The 23,323-nt window shown below is 45.6% G+C and overlaps 1 protein-coding gene across 2 annotated transcripts in view; it reads right to left on the bottom strand.

The window, feature by feature from the left end:
• Positions 1 to 23,323, bottom strand: part of prkcab (protein kinase C, alpha, b) — a 116,202-nt gene that overhangs the window by 26,092 nt on the left and 66,787 nt on the right. For both annotated transcript variants that reach the window (XM_012818270.2, XM_031569268.1), the window contains exon 4: positions 777 to 888. In XM_012818270.2, the coding sequence (XP_012673724.1) occupies positions 777 to 888 (112 nt within the window). The remainder of the gene's footprint in view (positions 1 to 776; positions 889 to 23,323) is intronic.

Here is a 23,323-nt window from a genome sequence, read left to right on the forward strand (position 1 = left end):
TGTATCTCCGTGCCCCCTCCTCCTCCTCCTCACCCCACCCCACCCCCACCCAAAGCCCTCTCTGTGGGGAGGCAGAGCAGGTTTGCTGACAGGCAGATTGTGAGGATGTAATTACAGATTTGGTGCTATCCCCACATCAATTTATTTCAATCTGCTCTCATTAAAATCTGTGATAACATTTCCCATCAGAGACGGAGAGATGGATGGAGCACGGCAGGGAGTGACACAGAGGGGTGGGGGGGTGGAGCGGAGGCAGGAAGAGAGCAGGAGGAGACGGGGAATGAGAGATGGAGAGAGAGTGAGAGAGTTATTCAGACCGTACACTATGATGATATGAGAATCACAGTCATCATCAATTCAAATAAAAAAAATGGCCAGTAGCCAATGCTGTCCAGTCCCATAGTTGTAAGTGTGTGTGTGTGAGAGAGAGGAGAGAGTGTAAGTGTGTGAGTGTGTGTGGGTGTGTGTGTGTGTGTGTGTGTGTGTGTGTGTGTGTGTGTGTGTGTGAGAGAGCGAGAGAGAGAGAGGAGAGAGTGTAAGTGTGTGTGTGTGTGTGTGTGTGTGTGTGTGTGTGTGTTTTGTATTGCTCTGTTTCTGGGGGTTATTCCAGCAAATATCCACCTAATTTCAGATCACACAGAGAACACCCCATTCTGTAGCCAGACACACAAATCTCTGAGTCAGACAAATAGCCAGGAAGAACCTGTCACAGGGACCAGTGACACAGTGAGGAGGAGGAGGGGGAGGAGGAGGAGGAGGAGGAGGGCAGGACTCACTGTCACATTTCATGCCCTGGTGGATGAGGCCGTAGAGCAGCGAGCCGCAGTGGTCGCAGAACGTGGGGCTGCCGTACGAGTGGATCTTAAACTTGTGCTTGCTTCTGGGGTCCTGGAGCAGGGATACGAGACAGAGAAGAAAAGAAAACGCTTTCAGCATCTCTGCCAAAAGACATTAAAAGACATGAATAAATGACAGCATCTTGTGAGAACTAGGCACTAACAGCATCTGCTTGTACAAGGAAAAGCGAAAGAGCATGAAAAACTCTCCCGATGTTCCATGTGTTGTCATTACTTAGTTTCCTTCCATTTCTTGTGCTCACCTCCCCTTGTGTGTGTCCTTGTGTGTAACTGGTCTGTGTACTCCTACTCTACTCTGGGTTGTGTGTGTCCTTGTGTGTAATTGGTCTGTGTACTACTCTGGGTTGTGTGTGTCCTTGTGTATAACTGGTCTGTGTACCTCTACTCTGGGTTGTGTGTGTCCTTGTGTGTAATTGGTCTGTGTACTACTCTGGGTTGTGTGTGTCCTTGTGTGTAACTGGTCTGTGTACCTCTACTCTGGGTTGTGTGTGTCCTTGTGTGTAACTGGTCTGTGTACTTCTACTCTGGGTTGTGTGTGTCCTTGTGTGTAACTGGTTCTGTGTATTTCTACTCTGGGTTGTGTGTGTCCTTGTGTGTAACTGGTCTGTGTACTTCTACTCTGGGTTGTGTGTGTCCTTGTGTGTAACTGGTTCTGTGTATTTCTACTCTGGGTTGTGTGTGTCCTTTTGTGTAACTGGTCTGTGTACTTCTACTCTTGGTTGTGTGTGTCCTTGTGTGTAACTGGTCTGTGTACCTCTACTCTGGGTTGTGTGTGTCCTTGTGTGTAATTGGTCTGTGTACCTCTACTCTGGGTTGTTTTGGGTTCACTGTCAGATCGCCTCGTTTCATTCAGCTCATGTGTTCCCAGTTTGTTCTGGCCATGGCTTTATCCAAGCTTCTGCCTGTTTGGATTGCCTTTCCTGCCTGTTTTACATGAATCTTCCTTTAAATAGTAAACCTTACTTTTGCTTTACTCCTGCCTCCTGTACCCCCCCCCCCCCTAATTCCTGACACCCAGTCCAGTGATATCAGCACACACTTATTAGATTGTGGCCCAGATGATGTGAAGTCCTCTTATGAGAACTTAATATGAGATAAGAGACAACTTTCGCATGAAGCATATACTCTCTTCAAAAAGAGTGAGTCAAGGGGTGAAGAGGTCAGAAGATGATGTGAAGAGATCTTCCATGTCATATTACAACTGAACATCATGCTAAGTCTGAGCCTTCAGAGATCTTCCATGTCATATTACAACTGAACATCATGCTAAGTCTGAGCCTTCAGAGATCTTACATGTCATATTACAACTGAACATCATGCTAAGTCTGAGCCTTCAGCGTGATGCATGATGGAATCAAATAGCAAAATCCTAACACAGACACATTTATAGCTCACACAATCTTAGAAACAGAATTATGGGGGAAACGTGGTCTTGCAGACAGGCGGACATTCCATTTCTTTGGTTCTAATCATAAGGGGTTACCATGCAAACACAACGGCAATGGGCCCCCTCTGGGGAGGGTAAACAGCACAGACCCAGACGCAGATGCAGGCAGGACCCCGATCTGGACCCCTGGCACAGGGGCTGACTCGTCTCAGGGGTCCCTCCAGGGGTCCCTCCGCCAGGCTCTAATTAGAGCACTGCCATTTGAAACAGCAGCACAGCGCCGCCACCTTAAGCCTTGGCACAGCAGAGCAGTGCAGAGAGCAGAGAGAAGAGAGAGAGAGAGAAGAGAGAATAGCACGGGAGCACAGCACTGATGAATGTTTCCCTCTCTGTTTCTCTCTCTCTTACTCCTGCTGCCTCCTATTGTTTCCCACAGCCTCTGCCTCTCTCTCTCTCTTTCTCTCTCTGTCTCTTTCTTACTCATGCTGCCTTTTACTGTCTCTCTCTCTCTCTCTCTTCTCCTATTGTTTCCTGCTGCCTCTCTCTCTGTCTCTTTCTTTATTCTCTCTCATTGCTTCTGCTGATGCCAAAATGGGCTGAACGGGGCTGTGCACATCGTAGCACTGGATCCAGACACGAAATGTCCGAATTGAAATAGCTAATGTTAGAAAGCTCGATGTTATTGGCTACATTTAAAGTTAGAAACCAAGTCTATGGGGCAAACAGTTAACACTAGCCAGCATTTGTTTGTAAGTGTCTGGTTTACTGTAAGACTGATTAATACCTACAGTAGGCCTACTGTCCATGGAAAGACTAGCCACATCTCTCCTGCTTCAGATGTCACTTTAGCATTTCATCTGATATGTGACTTGTAGCACTCCTAAACTCAACAAAGACACGGCTCCATTTCATTAAGTGCAATATTTAATGGATATGCTTTTGTAGTAGCCTATTAGGTTCACATATCTTGTCCCAGCCATACACAGCAAAAACAGTCCTCCAATTTATCATCTTGGTTAAAAGGTCAAAATATGAGACCGTAGCCTAAACCAAATATCTTAAAGTGACAATACACCATTAATCAATACATCTTCAAACCGCATCAAGTTGTCATTCTTTTTAACTGAATATTAAAAAAAAGGTGCAAGGTAAATAAAGAATGTAAGGATGGGCAATATATGTTATTTGCTATTTCAACTGAATAAAAAAGAGAATGTCTGTATAGCCTGTAAGGTATAGGCCTCATATATTAATTTGCTTTAGTTGTTTGTTTTAAAATTTGTGTCATTTGGTTTTGTGTTTTTATTTATGTATTCATTATGCTAAGTCAGGGGTTTTCAACAGGGGGTCCGTGGCCCCCTGGTGGTCCGTGACGGCATTGCAGGGGGTCCGCTACATGAGCCTATGTTGATCAGTTTACCATTGAATTTTTTTATATTTTTAAAAATTTGCTTTGATATTTCAACACATTTCCAGATTACTCTTGAATATCGTGAAAATGTTGTCTTATAGGCAGAATATCTGTGCAGGGGGAGGGGGCGTGGCAGCGGCGGTTACAAACACACACGCGTGTGCAGGCACATCAGTGGGCCGCAATTTACTTTCTAGTCAGAATGGTGGTCCCTGGGACAAGACCAGTTGAAAACCCGTGTGCTAAGTGATTCACATTTATAACTCTAATAATAATGTTTATTTTAATTTATTTATCTTTCTGGGGGCACCTAAATGGCCAGCAGCAGCCCTCTAGCCTACAATTTATTTATTTCATCCTCTCTCCCCCCCCCCCCCCCCCCCCTCTGTATCATCATGCCCATGTTTCGGCTTGTTGTGTGATGGAGTGAAGGGGGTATGTTTCAGGGTATGGCGGAGAGTGAGTGAGTGAGTGAGCGAGCAAGTGAGTCAGTGCTGCCTGGGAGAAGATGAAGCTCCCCCTCCTCCTCCTTCTCCCTCCAGCCCCTCTTCCTCCCCCTCTCCTCCTTCTCCCTCTCCCTCCAGCCCCTCTTCATCCCCCCCTCTCCTCCTCCCTCTCCCTCCAGCCCCTCTTCATCCCCCCCTCTCCTACTTCTCCCTCTCCCTCCAGCCTCTCTTCCTCCCCCTAGAGAGGAACTGTGGATTGAGGGAGAGGTTTCCGGTGTCAAGCGGAGGGCGGGGAGAGAGTGAGTGGGAGATGATGCCGCTGCTCCTGTAGCACCTGGGCTAAGCATCATCTGGGTGCCAGGGGCTCGCCACCTGGGTCAAGGTCAGAGGTCACTCATGCATTTTCAGCAGATTCATGAGTACCAAAGACGTCACTTCCGTGAAGCCTGCCGCCATCTTTGTGTCCAACTCTACCGTTATTCCCATTGTATTTGTACCCAATAGTAGCTAGTTAGTCATATATATTAATATATAGTAATAATATAATAATAATAATAATATAAATATAATAATGGTATTGTTTTCTATTGATAGGTTCTTAAAATTTAGACTTTTTAAAAGTAGTATTGTCTAATTCTAGTGGTTAGTTAGTTAGCTTTCATAGTTAGCCAACGAACAGAGTCATGACTACGAACACAGCACATCTGAATGAAGCAGAAAGACAACGATATTTAGAAAAAACATTGATTATTGGCTGCGATCCATATTTATTATCGGCAACTTTATTTTGTCCCTTAAAGTCTGCGAAACGTCTGCCCCAACTGTCCTTTCCCGACATATATATTTATCTTGTACACAATCCATCCCCATACACCGGAGATAGCCTGAAGGCTTTCAAAAGTACATCAATATGCAGTTGCAGGATGGGTGAACGACACCAAGATATGGCATCTGGAGACAAAAAATATGTATGTCATCACATGACATCTTAGTAATTCAAACAGCGATTTATCAACCGATTTATTTTAGTGGTGGTTAAGAGTGCCAATGTGGGCTAGCTAGGTGTAGCTAAAGCCTTTAGTGAAGGGCTAAACAGCTCGCTAACTATTAGCACTCTAGCTTGCTCAGGAGAGTTTAGCTCTGATAAGACACAGCAATTATTCACGATTGTATCAACGTGCTGCATTTCACTTAACATGTCAGTCATTCCCAGGCTCTGAACACAAAATCAACATGTCCGTGGATGGTGGTGCAGGAAGATACAAAGTGTTGACTGCACAATCTGAAGTTAGATGTTGGCTGCCAGTTGTCTCTTCTCATTTGCAGCCAACCATTTATTCCGCCGATCTAAATCTTTTGGTATACAATTAAATTGTTTATTTGGGTAATTTTCGCGACTATTGTCGCATCCATCAGCACAACATAAGCAGGGCATTTTAACTTTCTGCGGGTTGTGACCGACCATTGTCTGTGTTGTGACCGGCGCTTAGCTAGACTTTCGGACACAAAGATGGCGGCGCTTAAACACAGTGACGTCACGTGGTACTCATGAATTGCCTAATAATACATGTGTTTGCCCCTGTTTGTGTGTGTGAGTGTTTGCATGTGTTGTGGTGTTTTAAAATGTGTGGCAAATTGCAATTCCCTGTTGCGCCCCTGGTATACAGAGCAATACCAAGATCATTACAGAGCAATACCAAGGTCATTGTCTACAAGAATGGCTCAAATGTATGCCCACTCTGTCTCTTGTAATAAGCTTATAGAACTCAGTGATTACATTTTCAAATTTAACACCATGAAAAATGGGTTTGGCTGTGAGATGTGAGACTCAGGGGCCCGGACACAATGCCTGGGGGAGAGTGAGGTGAGGTGAGGTGAGGTGGGCCCTTTGTTGTGGAGGAAGGGACTGAGCTCCACACTGCTCTGAAGGACACTCCAACCCCACCCACTAGATTTATACAAATATATTTAATAAACACGCAGGCTGAGAGCAGGCCCTCCTGTAGCAAGGTCCAGAAATAGAAAATGCGCTGGGTGTGTGTGTGTGTGTGTGTGTGTGTGTGTGTGTGTGTGTGTGTGTGTGTGTGTGTGTGTGCGGAAGTGAGCGACTCAGACACCCCACTCGCCCGCCACCTGTCCTGCGTGAAACCACAGCACGAAAAGCAGCGTGCGTTTTCAATCGGGCAGCGCTAAGGACGCCCGTTATTATTCACAAAGGCGAGGGGGGCCGGAGGAAGTGTGAACTCTGGTGTGTTTCTGTTTCTCCATCAGGTTTTTTTCTAACCCTAGTTTCTTTTTTTTAGAAGGAAATGGCTGTGCTGTGTTGGAAACATCTCATGGCATAGAGAGAGGTGCAGTATTGCTTTAGAGATCGCTGGGACATGAAAGCGAGGCTCATTTCCTAGCTCTTGAAAATGAAACGGATGCCAAAAAAAGATTCCCAAACGAGCACCACAGCCTCGCAAGGAGACTCCAGCTCAAGGACATGAATTCTAAACAGATGTTTTTTTTATAACAGCCGATTTACTGGTGACAGGAATGATTTTATCTATAAAATACACTGCCAAAATATCCTGGCTACGGTAAAATATTGTTTTCCTCTTCAGATGTGAGGTGCAAGTGTAATTCACGTCGAGAATTTACTGCCACTTGTATGAACTCAGATACAATATAAGATGCTGTCCGCTCATCATGGTCTACATCTGATCATCTGATAAAGGATATGGAAAGTTTATGTAAACCCTCTCTCATAAAGCAAACATTACATCATAAACATACCATATCCAGGCACAAGGTGTAGTTTTCGTGATAAATCATGTCCAGAGACACAACAGTGACATTTGTTAGTGAATATCATATCACATGCGAAGATGCTGTCACAATCACAATTACTGATAATGGTAATAAGACACTGTTGTGTATAATTGGCCACTAACTGTCATGATGTTTCTGCCACGGTTATAATGGAGGGTTTAAATCAAGCGCTGGCTCCCAATCTGGATGGGAATGAATGCGCTGATTTGCATGACCCTTAACACTGCCAGACTCCCCCATGCTTTGCTATTTTTGACCTAAGGGCTACAATCTGTTTCGACAAATAAACACTGACAAATATCTCTTTAAAACCCAAACACTGTCCCTACATATATGTTTCTGAGCTATATGTAAGGACACTTTTACCCGTTTCATAGGGTGCATCCTGGGTGCATTATGCAGACAGCGGGGGCAGATGAGGGCAGAGAGAGAGAGAGAGAGAGAGAGAGAGAGAGAGAGAGAGAGACACACACAAACACAACTGTGACTGCAGTGTCTCGTGCCACTGCGACAGCAATGGCAAAGGCCTGCAGGGGAACTTCTCATCACATAGTCATCTATTGACAACTTCATGGTCCTTATGTTAATAACTCACAGCGGGTAGTGAGCTGTTGTGACTCAGAGCCTAACCCAGTTGACTTTTTAAAGGGATTGGGGCCCAGCGCTCCTCCTTTGTCTTCACCAGGGAGCCAGCAGGGAGGCTGCGTCACTTATGAAAAATGCCAGTCAGCTTATTGTCAAACACCATGGTGGCTGCGTGCGTGCTTTTTCATGAAATACAGAATTTTTCAGGGTTTTAAGCCTTAATCCACTGACTGTTAATAAAACGATCGCTGCTGACATTTAGAGACAAGCTAAGATGATTCAGCAGGTCAATACATTTCCACCTAGTTTCAGACTCGGTGGCAGTCATTAGAGGGAATTGGTTATTCGTGGCAAAGAGGCATTGTTGACAGAACAGATGCTGAGAAACAGCAGTTAACCAACCACTGTGCATCCAATTAACTCTGCAAGGAAATAAATCACTTCTTCCATTTCTCGGCTGATTCATCTCAACTCAGCTTCCCTTCACGTCTCCATATTCCCAATGAGTAGGCTTCATTAGGAGATCTCTGAATGGAACACCTGGATCTACGGAGGCCTGTACCAAAGACAATGGAGCAGTTGGGAACACATTTTCTTCCCATTTGTGTGTGCATTTGTCCAGTAATTGCTGTTCTATTATGGAAGTATGTACAACACTGGCAGTAGGAAACAAGGTTATTTACCCCACTGGCACAGCATGCAGCATTCTGCTCCATGTGTCACAGAGAGACAAGCTCCAATGGGCAGGGACCGCCATCCCCCAAAACAAGAGAAGAAAGGGTGCCAGCTAGCTCCAGGTTAGAGGGCCTTCCCAAGCCGGGCTCATTGTGCTCTTGATTGCCTGCAGCTCATCATCGCTATGGTGATGCCAGTGTGTATCTTCTTCCACAGATGTAGCACTTGAGAGAGTAGGAGCAGAGCCTCAGAGGACACCTCCTGCATGACTGCAACATGCCTGCTCCTCTGAGGACACCTCCTGCATGACTGCAACATGCCTGCTCCTCTGAGGACACCTCCTGCATGACTGGCAACATGCCTGCTCTATTCAATATGCTTGCGCTAAATGTGCTTCCCCATACATCAACAGCCTTTCAGTGGGGCAGAAATAGACATAGCATGATCTACACACACACACACACACACACACACACACACACACACACACACACAGACTCTGTAAACATGCCTGGTTGCCTAGGTGTGTGTATGTACGACAAACATCATCCTTAATGACAGCAGGGTTACTATGGTGACGAGTCTGGATGCAGAGCTGCTGGAGCGGCATAAAAAGGTTCAGAACAAGAAGTGAGACAGGGGAGCGGAGGTGAGACATGAACAACTGAGACAGGGGAGCAGAGGAGTGAGAGGAACAACTGAGACAGGGGAGCGGAGGTGCGAGGGGAACAACATTTCCTCCCTTCTCTCTCTCTCTCTCTGTCTCTCTCTCTCACTCTCTGTGTCTCTACCTCTCTCTCTCTCTCTCCTCTCTCTCTCTCTCTCTGTCTGTCTGTCTGTCTGTTTTGCGTGGTGGTGTTTACAGTGACGGTGTGTGAAAAGTTCTGGTGGTAAATCACCAGGCAGGGTTTCACCCACATCGCCTCAGGGGAGAGGAGGGAGGCTGGCAGCAGGGGTACCTGAACCCAGACCCCCCGGCCCTGGTCAGGGTGCAGATGGACCAGACCCCCGGGCCCTGGTCAGGGTGCAGATGGACCAGACCCCCGGGCCCTGGTCAGGGTGCAGATGGACCTCCCCAGACAGCCAATTAAGCAGCCAGCAACCTGTCACATGTGCCGTCGGAGCTCACCCCTCAACACCTCGCATCACTTCCTCTGCACACACTGCACGCTGTCTTATAGAGTGTAAACACACAAACATCACTTCCTCTGCACACACTGCACGCTGTCTTATAGAGTGTAAACACACAAACATCACTTCCTCTGCACACACTGCACGCTGTCTTATAGAGTGTAAACACACAAACATCACTTCCTCTGCACACACTGCACACTGTCTTATAGAGTGTAAACACACAAACATCACTTCCTCTGCACACACTGCACACTGTCTTATAGAGTGTAAACACACAAACGCACACAAGGACAGACAGAGTGTGGATGGAGGAATGAGGGTTTGCCCATGCCTGCATGTTCCGCTGTTAATGTTCAGTGTCAAGTGATGTTGAAAGGAAGACTAATAATTTGGGCTACGTAACCCTGCTATCTACTGATCATTCACTGATCATCATATCATTTACTTTATGTATACAGAATACTGAACTCAATGTACATATCGAATGGTTTCTAATGCAACAGATGAGATTTCCTACTAGGTGGATGTATTCTATTTAAAATCCCTAGGAGTTAAACAGCTGAACTGTGGTATATCATCTGATAATACAGAGGGCCTCCGGACTACAGTCTGGGATTGAGACTCGAGGTACTAATAGAGCTTTAAATAATTTAATCTCAGATACAATCATTCATCTCAACGGGTCAATATCTCATTTCATGTCTCTGTCATGTACAAATTATTCTCTTTAGAAACTATCCTGCCTTGATGGGGAGACTATGGGAATGGGAGACTAAATTGCAGATATTAATTTAAACAATCCTGATGAATCCCAAGTCGTTTGTTCATAATTCAGTTCCATGAAAGTGGAGTGTATGAATAATTGCAATCATCAATGCTCCGTAGCTGTCGACCATTCAGTATTAGCATTGCACAAATATCTTACTTGTAAAAATGAGTCATAACAAACTAAATCCGCCTCATAGTGTCTTTATGGCCACCTGAAGTCAGACGTCTGCAATCATAAGCATGAGAGGGACCATATCGATCGCCGGTGATAAGGTGCAGTATGCTCTTTATGGGGGGTCAATGGAACAGATCCTAAGGGCCTTAGGTTTATGAAACAGGGAACACACTGATTTACACACCCAGACCCAGTGTGTAGCAGTGTGTGTGTGTGTGTGTGTGTGTATCCAGGAGGTCAGAGGTGGGACACCTAGGGGTTTGCACAGTCCAGTACATACAATAAACAAGTCATGTTCTGGCAACTGAACACAGTGGAATGAAGCCCCTGCAGGTGTTTATATGCTAATAGGATGCATATACTGTATATATATAAGTAGTTGTAGGCTATATGCAAAGTGAACATACAGGCAAGTGTATTTTAGCATACTGTATAGAGAATATTCACAAAACACTTGTTTATTCATCCACAATTCTATCATTAATACATTGCGCTGTGTACAAGAAGACAGCCTACGCATGTGGATCATAGTGTTAACATACAGTCCAATGAGTGTGTGTGTGTGTGTGTGTGTGTGTGTGTGTGTGTGTGTGTGTGTGTTTGTGTGTGTGTGTGTGTGGTGAGTGGGCTGTGTGTGTGTGTGTGTGTGTGTGTGTGTGTGTGTGTGTGTGTGTGTGTGTGTGTGTGTGTCTGTGTCTGTGTGAGAGTGTGTGTGAGTGTGGAGGGGGGGGTGTTCTGAGTAATGGATGTTTGTGTAGGTTTACAGCACTGCTGTTTACTTTCATCAGTGTTCACGGTAGTGATGAAAGACGTGCTCTCCGTGCAAGCGGTGTCACAGTGTTAAACGTGCACTCCTGTAACCTGTCTGCCGCGAGTTACACTCTCTCTTTCTCTCTCTTTCTCTTTCTCTCTCTCTCCTTCTCTCGGCTGATGCGCCCTGGCAACCTGACGCTGGTGACACATCAAAGAAAGCGGCCGGCAGGCGGATGAATCAAACAGCGAGCGCCTGATGAGCATGCAAATAGATTTCCTCATCAGGAGGCAAACCATCGTTTAGGAGACAGACACACCGGCCTCTGCCTCTGGCCCGACAGCCATCCTTCTCTGACAGAGAGAGCCACAGAACACACTGGCACAACACAATCTCAAATGCACAGTGTTCTCCAAATGAAGTTTTCAGGGGGAAAGTACATTGAACGTGCCTCAGCTCCACACTCCTGAAACTCATTGAGAAGTGGCTAACATCCAATGTTTCCCTAAAGCCACATGTGGCGTGGAGTTGGTGTTGTTGTTGCCATGAGAACTAACGCTCAGCTCACCAGTGCACTACATATTGAAATGAGCGGGCCAGTGAGGGGCCTCAATATTAGAAGACAAGCAGATGATGGCCCTTTAGTTTGGAGTCTGAGTCTGGGCCCAACTCTAAAGACCAAAAAAGGCCCAATTTGAGGCAAAAGGTGGTTAGTACATAAAGAGAACACTGAATAAACACTGAACACTGAATAAACACTGCCTGCTAAATAAACACTGCCTGCTGAATAAACACTAAATAAACACTAAAGCACACTTGATGACACTAGATGAGTGTGTAGTATGACCTTCAACTTACTGGTGTCCAACATGGCAAGTGCACAAAAAATCTAAATCTAAAATGACATGAGAGTGAAATACTAATAGGCCATGTTAAGTGGGTATGTAGCATATATTATTTATATATATTTGAATATATTATCATGGCACATAACACTGCTTTATATTGCAGTCCAGCCCTAACGTTGAGCTAGAATATGGAAACGTTTTCATTAATTATACTGTAGAGTTAATTTTCCAGTCACTGCAGTCATTTCAGAAACTACAGTAGTTATGAAAGCATTCTGGTCTGTACGGCAGAAAACACAAAATGATCAGATCTACACAGTTGACTCCAGGAGGCCAAATGGCATCTTATCAGAGCACCTGTCTCTGATCTTCTCACACCAAAATACCTCCATTGTGTGCATTCACAGTAACTCCATGCATTAACCCTTAGGGGACTATACTCAATGACTCCATACATTAACCCTTAGGGGACTACCAATGACTCCATGCATTAAGCATGATCTGGCCATAGTTGAACTAATGACCATATCCTGTATTTCTAACACCTGATTGTTTGCCACATCCTCTCCCATTGCCTAAGAGAACCTAAGGATGTTTGTGACATCCAAGTTATGTGCTAATGTATTTGAATGTAATGTATATGAATGTAGTATATTCATGTTTGCCCTTAATTGATCCTTTTGCTGTGGGCAGCAGTCTGATCATGGTTTCAGTGCAATCGGAAGTACCTGCCATAGTTGTATTGTTTGAATAGAGTTTTCACTTTAGTTCTGCGTGTTAATCAGCCTCAAGGACACCTCTGCGCTATTCAGCTGCATATCGCCAACCAAAGGGTAACGAGTCAAAGGGCATGGCCTTAAGACACAGGGCATTACCATTGGATTGGGTTGTGAAAATGTATGGAAATGGAGATTATGGTATTTAACCAACAATCTGACTGTCACTCTCTAACTCTCGCTCTGACTCTCTCTCTCTAACTCTAACTCTCGCTCTGACTCTCTCTCTCTAACTCTAACTCTCGCTCTGACTCTCTCTCTCTAACTGTAACTCTCGCTCTGACTCTCTCTCTCTAACTCTCGCTCTGACTCTCTCTCTAACTGTAACTCTCGCTCTGACTCTCTCTCTCTAACTGTAACTCTCGCTCTGACTCTCTCTCTCTCTAACTGTAACTCTCGCTCTGACTCTCGCTCTAACTTTCGCTCTGACTCTCTCTCTCTCTCTAACTCTCGCTCTGACTCTCTCTCTAACTCTCGCTCTGACTCTCTCTCTAACCCTCTAGTTCTTCCTCTTACTATTTTACTTTCTTTCGCTCTCTCTCTCTCTCTCTTCATTTCACCTTTATCTCTCCCCATCTCATTTCTTTTCCTCCATTTGGTTTACACCTTACATTCAGTTTGGTTGATACTTTGGTTGAACATTTAACTCCTCGTGTGCCATGCCATTTCTTTGCCACTCGCTCATATACTGCTTGTTAATATTGGAGGTCATTTGTAATTTCATGGACTCGGATTAATCGTATTTTCCGCATTATAGTGAAGTCTTCTGACCCATATAGTTCCGACACGCTTAAGCCTTCCAGACGGATGTTTTTTCCACTTTTGACCGTCTTGCAGGTCTATTTATAGCTAAGATTGGGATTTTCTTGTCTTTGTTATGGCTTCAAATTGGGAATGTTTCTCTATTCAAAGATATCAAAGGATTAGGCCTTAAGATGCTCATACCCAACCGAGCTGAGGGCTTCCCACTACATGAACTTGTGCTTGTTTGATGGCAAACAGACTCGAAAGTGAAAGACGGATTCTTGTGTTTATTCTGTCGAAGTTTCAGCATAGTCCCTGTGGTCGATGAGGAAGTGGCGATCTGGGCCTTTGTGGGCCTTTCAGACACACAGTCTGGCCTGTCACACCCTCCCATGGATGTCACACACCTTTCATCACCATTCACTTTCATCAGCCAACACTACGGACAGGGGCGGAGATCCCATTTCGTTGTAGGGGGGGGACAATACATGGTTAAATTTCAGTGAGTAATTCCTGGGGGGACACACACACAAGTGCTGTGTGGCCCTATCGCCCTCTCTCTCTCTATGCTGTCCTCCTACTGCGTTTGCTACCTTGCAGGACTAGACAGCTAGCTAACACTTGTCTTTGCAGAATAAAGATGATGAATTTCAAGTGAATCCACAAGTCTTGTTTTTCTTGAGTTTACTGAAGTTATCAGCATGCAATTATTCATACAGGACGTTTGATTTAGTAAAACTGTCTGGAACAGACTGAAATAAAGAGATACATAAACTTCACGTCAAATAATGTGGCATAAAGGTAGCACAATATCACGAAAGCTAGCATAACAGCTGCTAAATACCGAATTCTCTTATAACATTTACAAAGAAATTTGACGTCATTTTTAAATTCTCTAAACGACATTAAATGTACTAACACAAAATATCTACTAACAGACAAATAATGTCAACAGTTCAAACGCAAATGAAGGCTGTTCAAGGAGGCATTCAGCTGCATGTAAATGAACGTCTTCTCCATTCTATTCCACCATGGCTATATCCATGCGCTTGAGTTTAGTGCTTATTTATTTATTCAATGCCATTTGCCGTGTTCGTGTAGTGCTTTTATTTATGTTAGGACATCACGATGCCTCATAGAATCATGACTATAAATGTGAAACGTAATTGTTTATGATACAAATATTATCGTATTTATTATTATTATAATTATTTAAATCCGAGGATGTCTGTAGAATTGATGTGAACGCAATCACCAACAATTTCTCACAAATTCAGCCCTTAAGAACATGGGCGCACTCCAATCTGGCCGATTTACGACTGCTATTTAGAGTTCTTAAATTCTGTTCAAAGTTAAGAACGAATTCCAGATGAGAAAACTTTCATTAATACCAGAATTGTCCCGGGAACTTCGTAACATGTTCTTAACTGCGTTTGAGAATGAGGACCAATATCTGTCAACCTCTTTACATATCGTGTAGCATAGCGCAGTGACAGAGGAGAGAGGAGGAAACAGAGAGGAGGAAAAAGAGGAATGTGTGTGTGCTTTGTCCAAAATCAGCCTCTTTTTTTATCAGCACGCTGGTTAAGCTACTAGCTAATGATTGTTAACAAGCTCAAGTTTGAGCTTTTGGACAAAGCAGGAGCTTTATGTCCCCCCTGTCCCCCCTGGGATCTCCGCCTATGACTACGGACACAAGCCCATTCACTTTCATCAGCCAACACTACTGACACAAGCCCATTCACTTTCATCAGCCAATACTACGGACACAAGCACATTCACTTTCATCAGCCAACACTACGGACACAAGCACATTCACTTTCATCAGCCAACACTACGGACACAAGCACATTCACTTTCATCAGCCAACATTACGGACACAAGCACATTCCTAGAATAAAGTGAAACGGGGCTGGTGAGAGATCACAGAGGCCATGTGTGTGTGTGTGTGTGTGTGTGTGTGTGTGTCTGTGTGTGTGTGTGTGTGTGTGTGTCTGTGTGTGTGTGTGTGTGTGTGTGTGTGTGTGTGTGTGTGTGTGTGTGTGTGTGCGTGTGTCCGTCCATCTGTCTGTCTGTGTGTGTACCCAGGGAGCACACACACTGATGAAAATGTATATCTGTACAATGCTGTACCTGGATAGAAGCTAAACTACTAAATGTTTGGCCAAACGTATGATTGTTTGTAAGTATGTATTGATGCACATGTGTGCGTATGTTTTTGAGTGGGTGCAACTATTATCAAAGGTATTTGAGTCCCTCATATGGCCCACATCCTCTCAGTAACACCAGGAAATCAAAATGTACTATTTTCCTCTGGCATATCACTACCCACTGTGAAATGAAGGCCTAATTGCCTCTGAAGGTTGAGCGCGACTGTTAGGCGAGAGTACTTCAGCTGTGACAGTCACAGTGGGCAACACACCTGTTATCATGGCCCCACTTCCTCTAAAGTGTTATTGCAGCGAATGGAGATGTTAGTGCACTCTAGACAAGTTACGCTGCAGGAGAGCACCCATTCAGATAGTGGTTGTCACCTGGACTCTTCTTCACAGCTGAGAGCCACTGATGCCTTCATGATGGTGGAGACCCACACAAATACACACGCATGCACAGGATTTCACATGCACACACACACACACATACACACACACACACACGCACACACACACACACACACACACACACACACACACACACACACACACACACACACACACAGACACATGCACACACACACACACAGACACACACACACACACACACACACACACCGCATCATACACACACATACACGTAAACATGCTTGTATAGGCTGTAAACACGTAGGCCTACTGTAAATATACACATAAACAACATACAAACCCATCCGCCCACATCCAGGCATATTGGACCTACATGAACTGTGTCAGTCCACAGCACATTCCACAGGTAGTAGGTGATACACACACACACACACACACACACACACACACACACACACACACACACACACACACACACACACCCTGAAGGTCTGTAGAACTCCAGCGTAACACTGGAATCTCTCAGCACTCGAAGTATCATTCACTTCACATCAGCAGCACTTTTAATCACGTCATGGCATCTGTTGCACGTAAAACCACCTTTCCCAAGTGCCTCAACACAACATTATACACATACACACTCTCTCTCTCTGTCTATCTCACAGACACACACACAAACACACACACACATACAACACAAACAAACACAAACACAAACAAACGAGCACAAACACAAACAAACGAGCACAAACACACACAAACGAGCACACACACAAACCCACACACAAACGCACACACACACACACACACACACACACACACACACACATTCCCCTGCCTGCCCAAGAGTACTGAATCAATCCGTGAGTTTTCATAATGAGAGCGCCGTGCTGGGCTGTGCTGTGCTATGCTGGGCTGTGTGCTGCCGGCACTTGGTAACCACGCACGCAGGCGCCAAGAGACAACACTGGTAACCACGCACGCGGTCGCCGAGAGACAACACTTGGTAACCACGCACGCAGTCGCCGAGAGACAACACTGGTGTGAGAGGCCAGAGAAGTCGTCTTCCACCCACCCATGAGGTCATTAAGCAGCCAAGTGTTCAAATAATACACATAGTAGCACAACTCAGGCTCATCACTATTCATCAGCGTTAGGAAGAGTGTGGTGGGAGGGGGAAGACGGAGAAGACAGAGTTCTGGTTTGGCATCTCATACACACACACACACACACACAAGCTTACATATGTATGTGTGCAGGGCACATGGATGCTCTCACTGTACGTATATGCACACATGCATGCACACTAACACATGCACACACACACACACACACACACACACACACACACACACACACACACACACACACACACACACACATGCACCACATCATACACACACACAGATGTATACACAATTAAGCCTACTGTAAATACACACATAAATAACAACTGACAGACAAACCCATCCACCCACATCCAGGCATATTGGTAATCTATATCAACTGATACCACTGGCAATGTGTGTCAGTTCAACAACACACACACAACACTGAAACGCAAATAAGAGCACATATACGACAGAAACACACATGCACGCTCGCTCGCGCACACACACACACACACACACACACACACACACACACACACACACACACACACACACACACACACACACACACACAGACACACACACACACACACACTCTCCCGCTCCTCTGTGCATCCTCCTTCCTCCCTATCCCTGCGGCATTCATTACGGCTCCGGCTCTCGCGGCTGCTCACCTGCACATTAATAACCATGACAACCGGCTCAGGCACGAGGGCCCCAGGTGGGGCTGGCAGAAAGAAACACACCCATCAAAATGACTCGTCTCTGCTGAAGCCGCTCTCTTAATTGGACTGCGTGCTGCTGGATCACAGCCCCTATTTATAGCTCCCTCCACAATACACCTTCCCAGGCAGTTTACAGCCCTGCCATCACATCACCATCATGCATGCACACACACACACACACACGCACGCACGCACACACGCAGACACACACACACACACATATATATATATGTTAAGCGCTGGTTAATAGGGTTGGATGTTCTGTTGAACTTTGTCATAATGATGTAAACAGATGATGTAAAAACAGATATATTATGACCATATCATCATCAGCACACACACATGCAGAGATGAATACATAGGCATATATTCACCTAAACACACACACACACACACACACACACACAAAGATGGACTTCATGATCAGTGAGGTTGAATGAGAGGTCATCTAGGTTCAACGAGGTAATTTGCTGCAGTGGTAGCCCCTGAAGTTGGCAGTGATAAAGTCATCATGCTGATGACAGAGTAATGAGTGAGGAGGCACATTTCAAAAATGAAATAAGTCTAAAAGAAAGAAAAGCCTTTCTGACTGACATTGGTTTTAACTGGCCCTTTCGAGTAGCAGGAATAATCCTGACTTCATCACACACTCATAAAATTGCAAAACAAATTGCATATGTTTAAAATCCCCAAACAAACACACAAACAAACACACACACACACACACACACACACGCACAAACACACTGGACTTACATAACCCAGACAGATGCTCCATCGCCACAAACAAGCCCTGGGTAGAACATACCCCAGAGATATATCATGACATCTGCATACACACAAGCACACAAGCTCTCTCTCTCTCACTCACACACACATGCACACACACACACACACACACACACACACACACACACACACACACACACACACACACACACACACACACAGACACACACACACACACACACACAGACACACACACACACAGACACACACACACACACACACAGACACACACACACACACACACACCACACACTACACACACAAAAACAACTCATTCCAACACATGAGAAGGCCTAGTACCTTTGAGTCGTCTGTGCTGCCTCTCCTGAATGAGTTCACATGGGAATGACCTCTCTCTAATCAGATCTAGACACTTAGTGGGCAAACTGAACTCATTATGGCCGCTGAGCTTACAGAATGTCATGCGCTAAATCAATTAAGAGATCAAAATGTATTCCAATCTGATTGAGGGCTTTTGATATCTGGGGTCCAGTAAGATTTCTGTAACACCTGTTTTCCTCTCTGAATCACTCAAGCAGACACCAACAGCACTAATAAGACCACAGATATATTCACACAGTCTGTGCAACGTGCAACATAATGTCACTATATAGGGCATATGATGTCCTTATCTTCTAGTTTGAGGTATAGGTTTACTGGGTGAAATACATATGGGAGGACACCTGGATTACTGCTGAAACTTCAATAAGTGAAGACACGGAGCCCAGATCCTCTGTTTACTTACTAGAGAGCGAGAGAGAGAGAGAGAGAGAGAGAGAGAGAGAGAGAGAGAGAGAGAGAGAGAGAGAGAGAGAGAAGCTACCTCCCACTCAAGTTCATCTGAATCAAATAAAGAGGAATGCCTTGAGCATCCCACAAAGCTAGAGGGAGATGAGATTTCATTTGATGTGATTATCCAATTACTTCGTATGAGTACATACAATGTGACACGCAATCAAATGTGCAGGCACACACACACACACACACAGACACACACACACACACACACACAGGCACACACACACACAGGCACACACAGACACACACAGGGAGGAAACAGAGACACGTGAGGCTTAAACAGAAGCCACTCTGGAGCCTGTCTGCTTTAGGTTCTCTTGCCCAGATGCCCCCACCATGGTCTTCTTTGAATGGCAGAGGAGGCAGAGAGGCAGAGAGGGTAAGTGGGGGGGTCAGTGTCATCCTCTGGTTCATGTGCTGTCTGTCATGTGTTGTCTCTGCTCCAAGATAAAGAGAGCAATGAGATGCTGGGTCATTGGCCTTGAATGGGCCGTGTATTAAAAGGCAGTCTTTCCCCCATTAGTCTGCACTGTGTGGTTCTTATTTCAGTCCAGGCCATTTATTGCATTTGGATGTACTTCTGGCACTGTGAAATTAAAGGAAAGGCATCAAATGAAACTGAAGTCAAGATTTGCACCTGAAGCAAAGACAACAACAAACAACAACAACGAAATCTGAAAAAAGAAACACGCCGGTCACCTCTAAAGGGCAAACCCCTTTAAATGAAGGAAGTAGTCAGAAAGCAAAAGCAACTCCCTAGACTGCCTGCTTCCTGGGGGTGAAGTTGTGACCAACCATCAGTCGCGCTGAGGTCGCAAGTTGCTGAGCTGTCAGGGCATGATGGGATTGTGGAGGAGCTCCCCTCTCTCCTGTGTTAAAGCGCGTCATGCCGTCTAGACAGAATCAGGGTGGGGGGTTAGATGGAGATGGGAAGAGGCTGGAGGCAAGCAGCGAACAATCCTGCTGAGACATCCCAGCTGTGCTAAATATAACCACAAAAAAGACGCTCCTCTCTCTCTTTTCCTCGCTCTCTGTATTTCTCTCTATCCACATCTCTCTCCCAATATGCTGTTTTTTTTTGCAGCGGTGGAACATTTGGTAACCTTTAAAGAGCTGCTGACTCTCCAGACTCTCAAGATAGCAGAGTGAGGGGTGGGGGGTGGGGGAGAGGGTGCACTAGTGACACATCTGCCGAAGCGGCAGTTAGCTGGGAAAAAAAGCCATGTTTTATCAAACACTTCAAACATGTGACAAAACAGGCAAGAGCGTTAGCCTGGCACACCTGTAACAGCTTCAGAAAAGTCATTACGCTGCAGTTTTCCCTGCTGGAGGGGGGGGGGGGGGGGGGGGCAGGGCGCTGGCGCTGGCGCTGCTGTTGGGGGTTCATTGCCGCGCTTCCACCGAGGAGCAATGAATCAGGCATACAATTAGACAGGAGGTTTGTCACACTCATTTATTTATGTGCTCATAAAAGCCCTATTAGTGAGAGTAATGTTCTGGAGGTGCAGCCCAGGAGGTGCCAGATGTGGAGGCGCATCAGCACAGTGTGTGCATCCTTCCTGAGGAATTATGGGAGCATTGGAGAGGCTGGAGTAAACATGATGGTAAGGATGCAGAAGGCAGTATGCAGGCTGGTGCTTTAGCTGATCCTGCCTGTCCTTTACTTCATGACTGTAACTGGGGGTGCATGAGTGAAGATGCCTGGGCCGGGTGGATATGAAGGATGAAGGGGAACAGCAGAGGTGAGGTGGGGTGAAGATGGATGCTCAAACCATGTGTGAGACAATGTGTGAGAAACAGAGCTGAGATGAAGGTGGTGGTGATGATGATGAGGGTACATCAGTGGAGAATCCCCCCCCCCCCCTGACCTCTGCTGTTTTCAACTGTTTAGCCACAATTTCACAGGAGTAGTTTGCGTAAGCGCACTGGAATGTCACAAACACAGGACAAGAATGTCCTCTTGACCACGGGGGCAGCTGTTGCCGAGTAATCCACAGAGCCAGTGCAGATGTCCCGTGCACGTGGGGGATTATTATGTTTTTCATTTAGAAACAGTCCCCATTGCACTTGCATCAAATGATTATTTGTGTAAACATTGCAAAGGATCCTGAATGATTGATGGCGGATTGAAAGCCAAAGGTCTGTAATTTGGCTTTATGTCAAATCCTGTATCCTGGTGGTGACAAATAAACAATGGTTTAAGACGTACAAAGGGGAGGGGGTAGCCAGGCTTCAGTTATCTCTACCAAAAAAACACTGCTGGGCTTAACGTTCCAAAAAGCTGATTTTGATCCTAAAGCTCAGCGTGTGGAGCGCAATGCTAAACCTCATGCCAGCTTACGCAGAGGTCAGAGGTCAGAGTCCTGCTGAGAGCTGGGATGCTGAGACCTTTCATGCATTCAGTGTGCCGCTAAGCTGCTTTTCTGCCGAGGGACTCGGGCAGTCTTGCGTCCTGCTGTCTGCTGCCGCCTCCGGGCTGCTCTGGCTCACAGTCGCCACAGCCCTGCTCCATAATGCCAGTTACTCACTGAGAAACACACACACACACACACACACAAACTCTCTCTGGCTCACAGTCGCCACAGCTCTGCTCCATAATGCCAGTTACTCACTGAGAAACACACACACACACACACACACACACACACACACACACACACACACACACACACACACACACTCTCTCTGGCTCAGAGTCACCACAGCTCTGCTCCATAATGCCAGTTACTCACTGAGAGACACACACACACAAACACACACACACACACACACACACACACACACACACACACACACACACTCTGGCTCAAAGTCGCCACAGCTCTGCTCCATACTGCCAGTTACTCACTGAGACACACACACACACACACACACACACACACACACACACACTCTGGCTCAGAGTCACCACAGCTCTGCTCCATAATGCCAGTTACTCACTGAGAGACACACACAAACACACACACACACACACACACACACACACACACACACACACACACTCTGGCTCAAAGTCGCCACAGCTCTGCTCCATAATGCCAGTTACTCACTGAGACACACACACACACACACACACACATATACACACACACTGGCTCAGAGTCACCACAGCTCTGCTCCATAATGCCAGTTACTCACTGAGAGACACACACACACACACACACACACACACACACACACACACACACATACACACACACACACACTCTGGCTCAGAGTCGCCACAGCTCTACTCCATAATGCCAGTTACTCACTGAGAGCGAGCACATACACACCGAATCCACTCCTAGCCACACTGCTCCTAACGGACTTACATCAGCATAACATACAGTTAGCCTACTTAGCCGCACACACACACACACACACACCTTAGTGAGAAATGCACCACTCCTTTGGGAAGATAAACATCTCTGCTCAGTCTCTCGAGCCAGACACACGTAAGGCCAAGTGCAGACGGACTATGGTTGTCTGAACCCGGTGAACCCCGACTCCGGATAGCCCTATCGTGCAGACGAACGCACTGTATCCGCACACTGTATCCGCACTCCTCGAATCAGGGGTCCAAAGTGAGTAACCTCGGAAATCCGATTGCTGTTGGTGTTCGTCTGCACGCTATCCGCATACCTAATCGGATTGCCCCACGTGATCGCATCATTAGACCAGCCAGAACAACGGACACAACCGGCATTATTTAATAACTGAATAGTTTGCCATGGCGCAGTGAGTTTGACAGCCAGTTATAACAGCTCTCCAGTTTAAAAAAAAATATTCTTCCTATTACCTTGCTCCTTTTTCACGTGAATTTCCCTTGCTCCTAACGGGATTAATACAAATGTATCTATCTATCTGTTGTTAGGAAAGGGATGACATTAACAAGCCACACTTTAATCTATCACTGTTTAATCTATTTGCATCAGACCATTTTTCAAAAAACTGTTTTTAAAGGTGTCAGCAATAGCCTATATGAGCAAATCTGACGTGAAAAGATTTTTTATTATAGACGGAA

This window comes from Clupea harengus, chromosome 1 (genome assembly GCF_900700415.2).
Source record: "Clupea harengus chromosome 1, Ch_v2.0.2, whole genome shotgun sequence".
In the NCBI taxonomy this organism is placed as follows: domain Eukaryota; kingdom Metazoa; phylum Chordata; class Actinopteri; order Clupeiformes; family Clupeidae; genus Clupea; species Clupea harengus.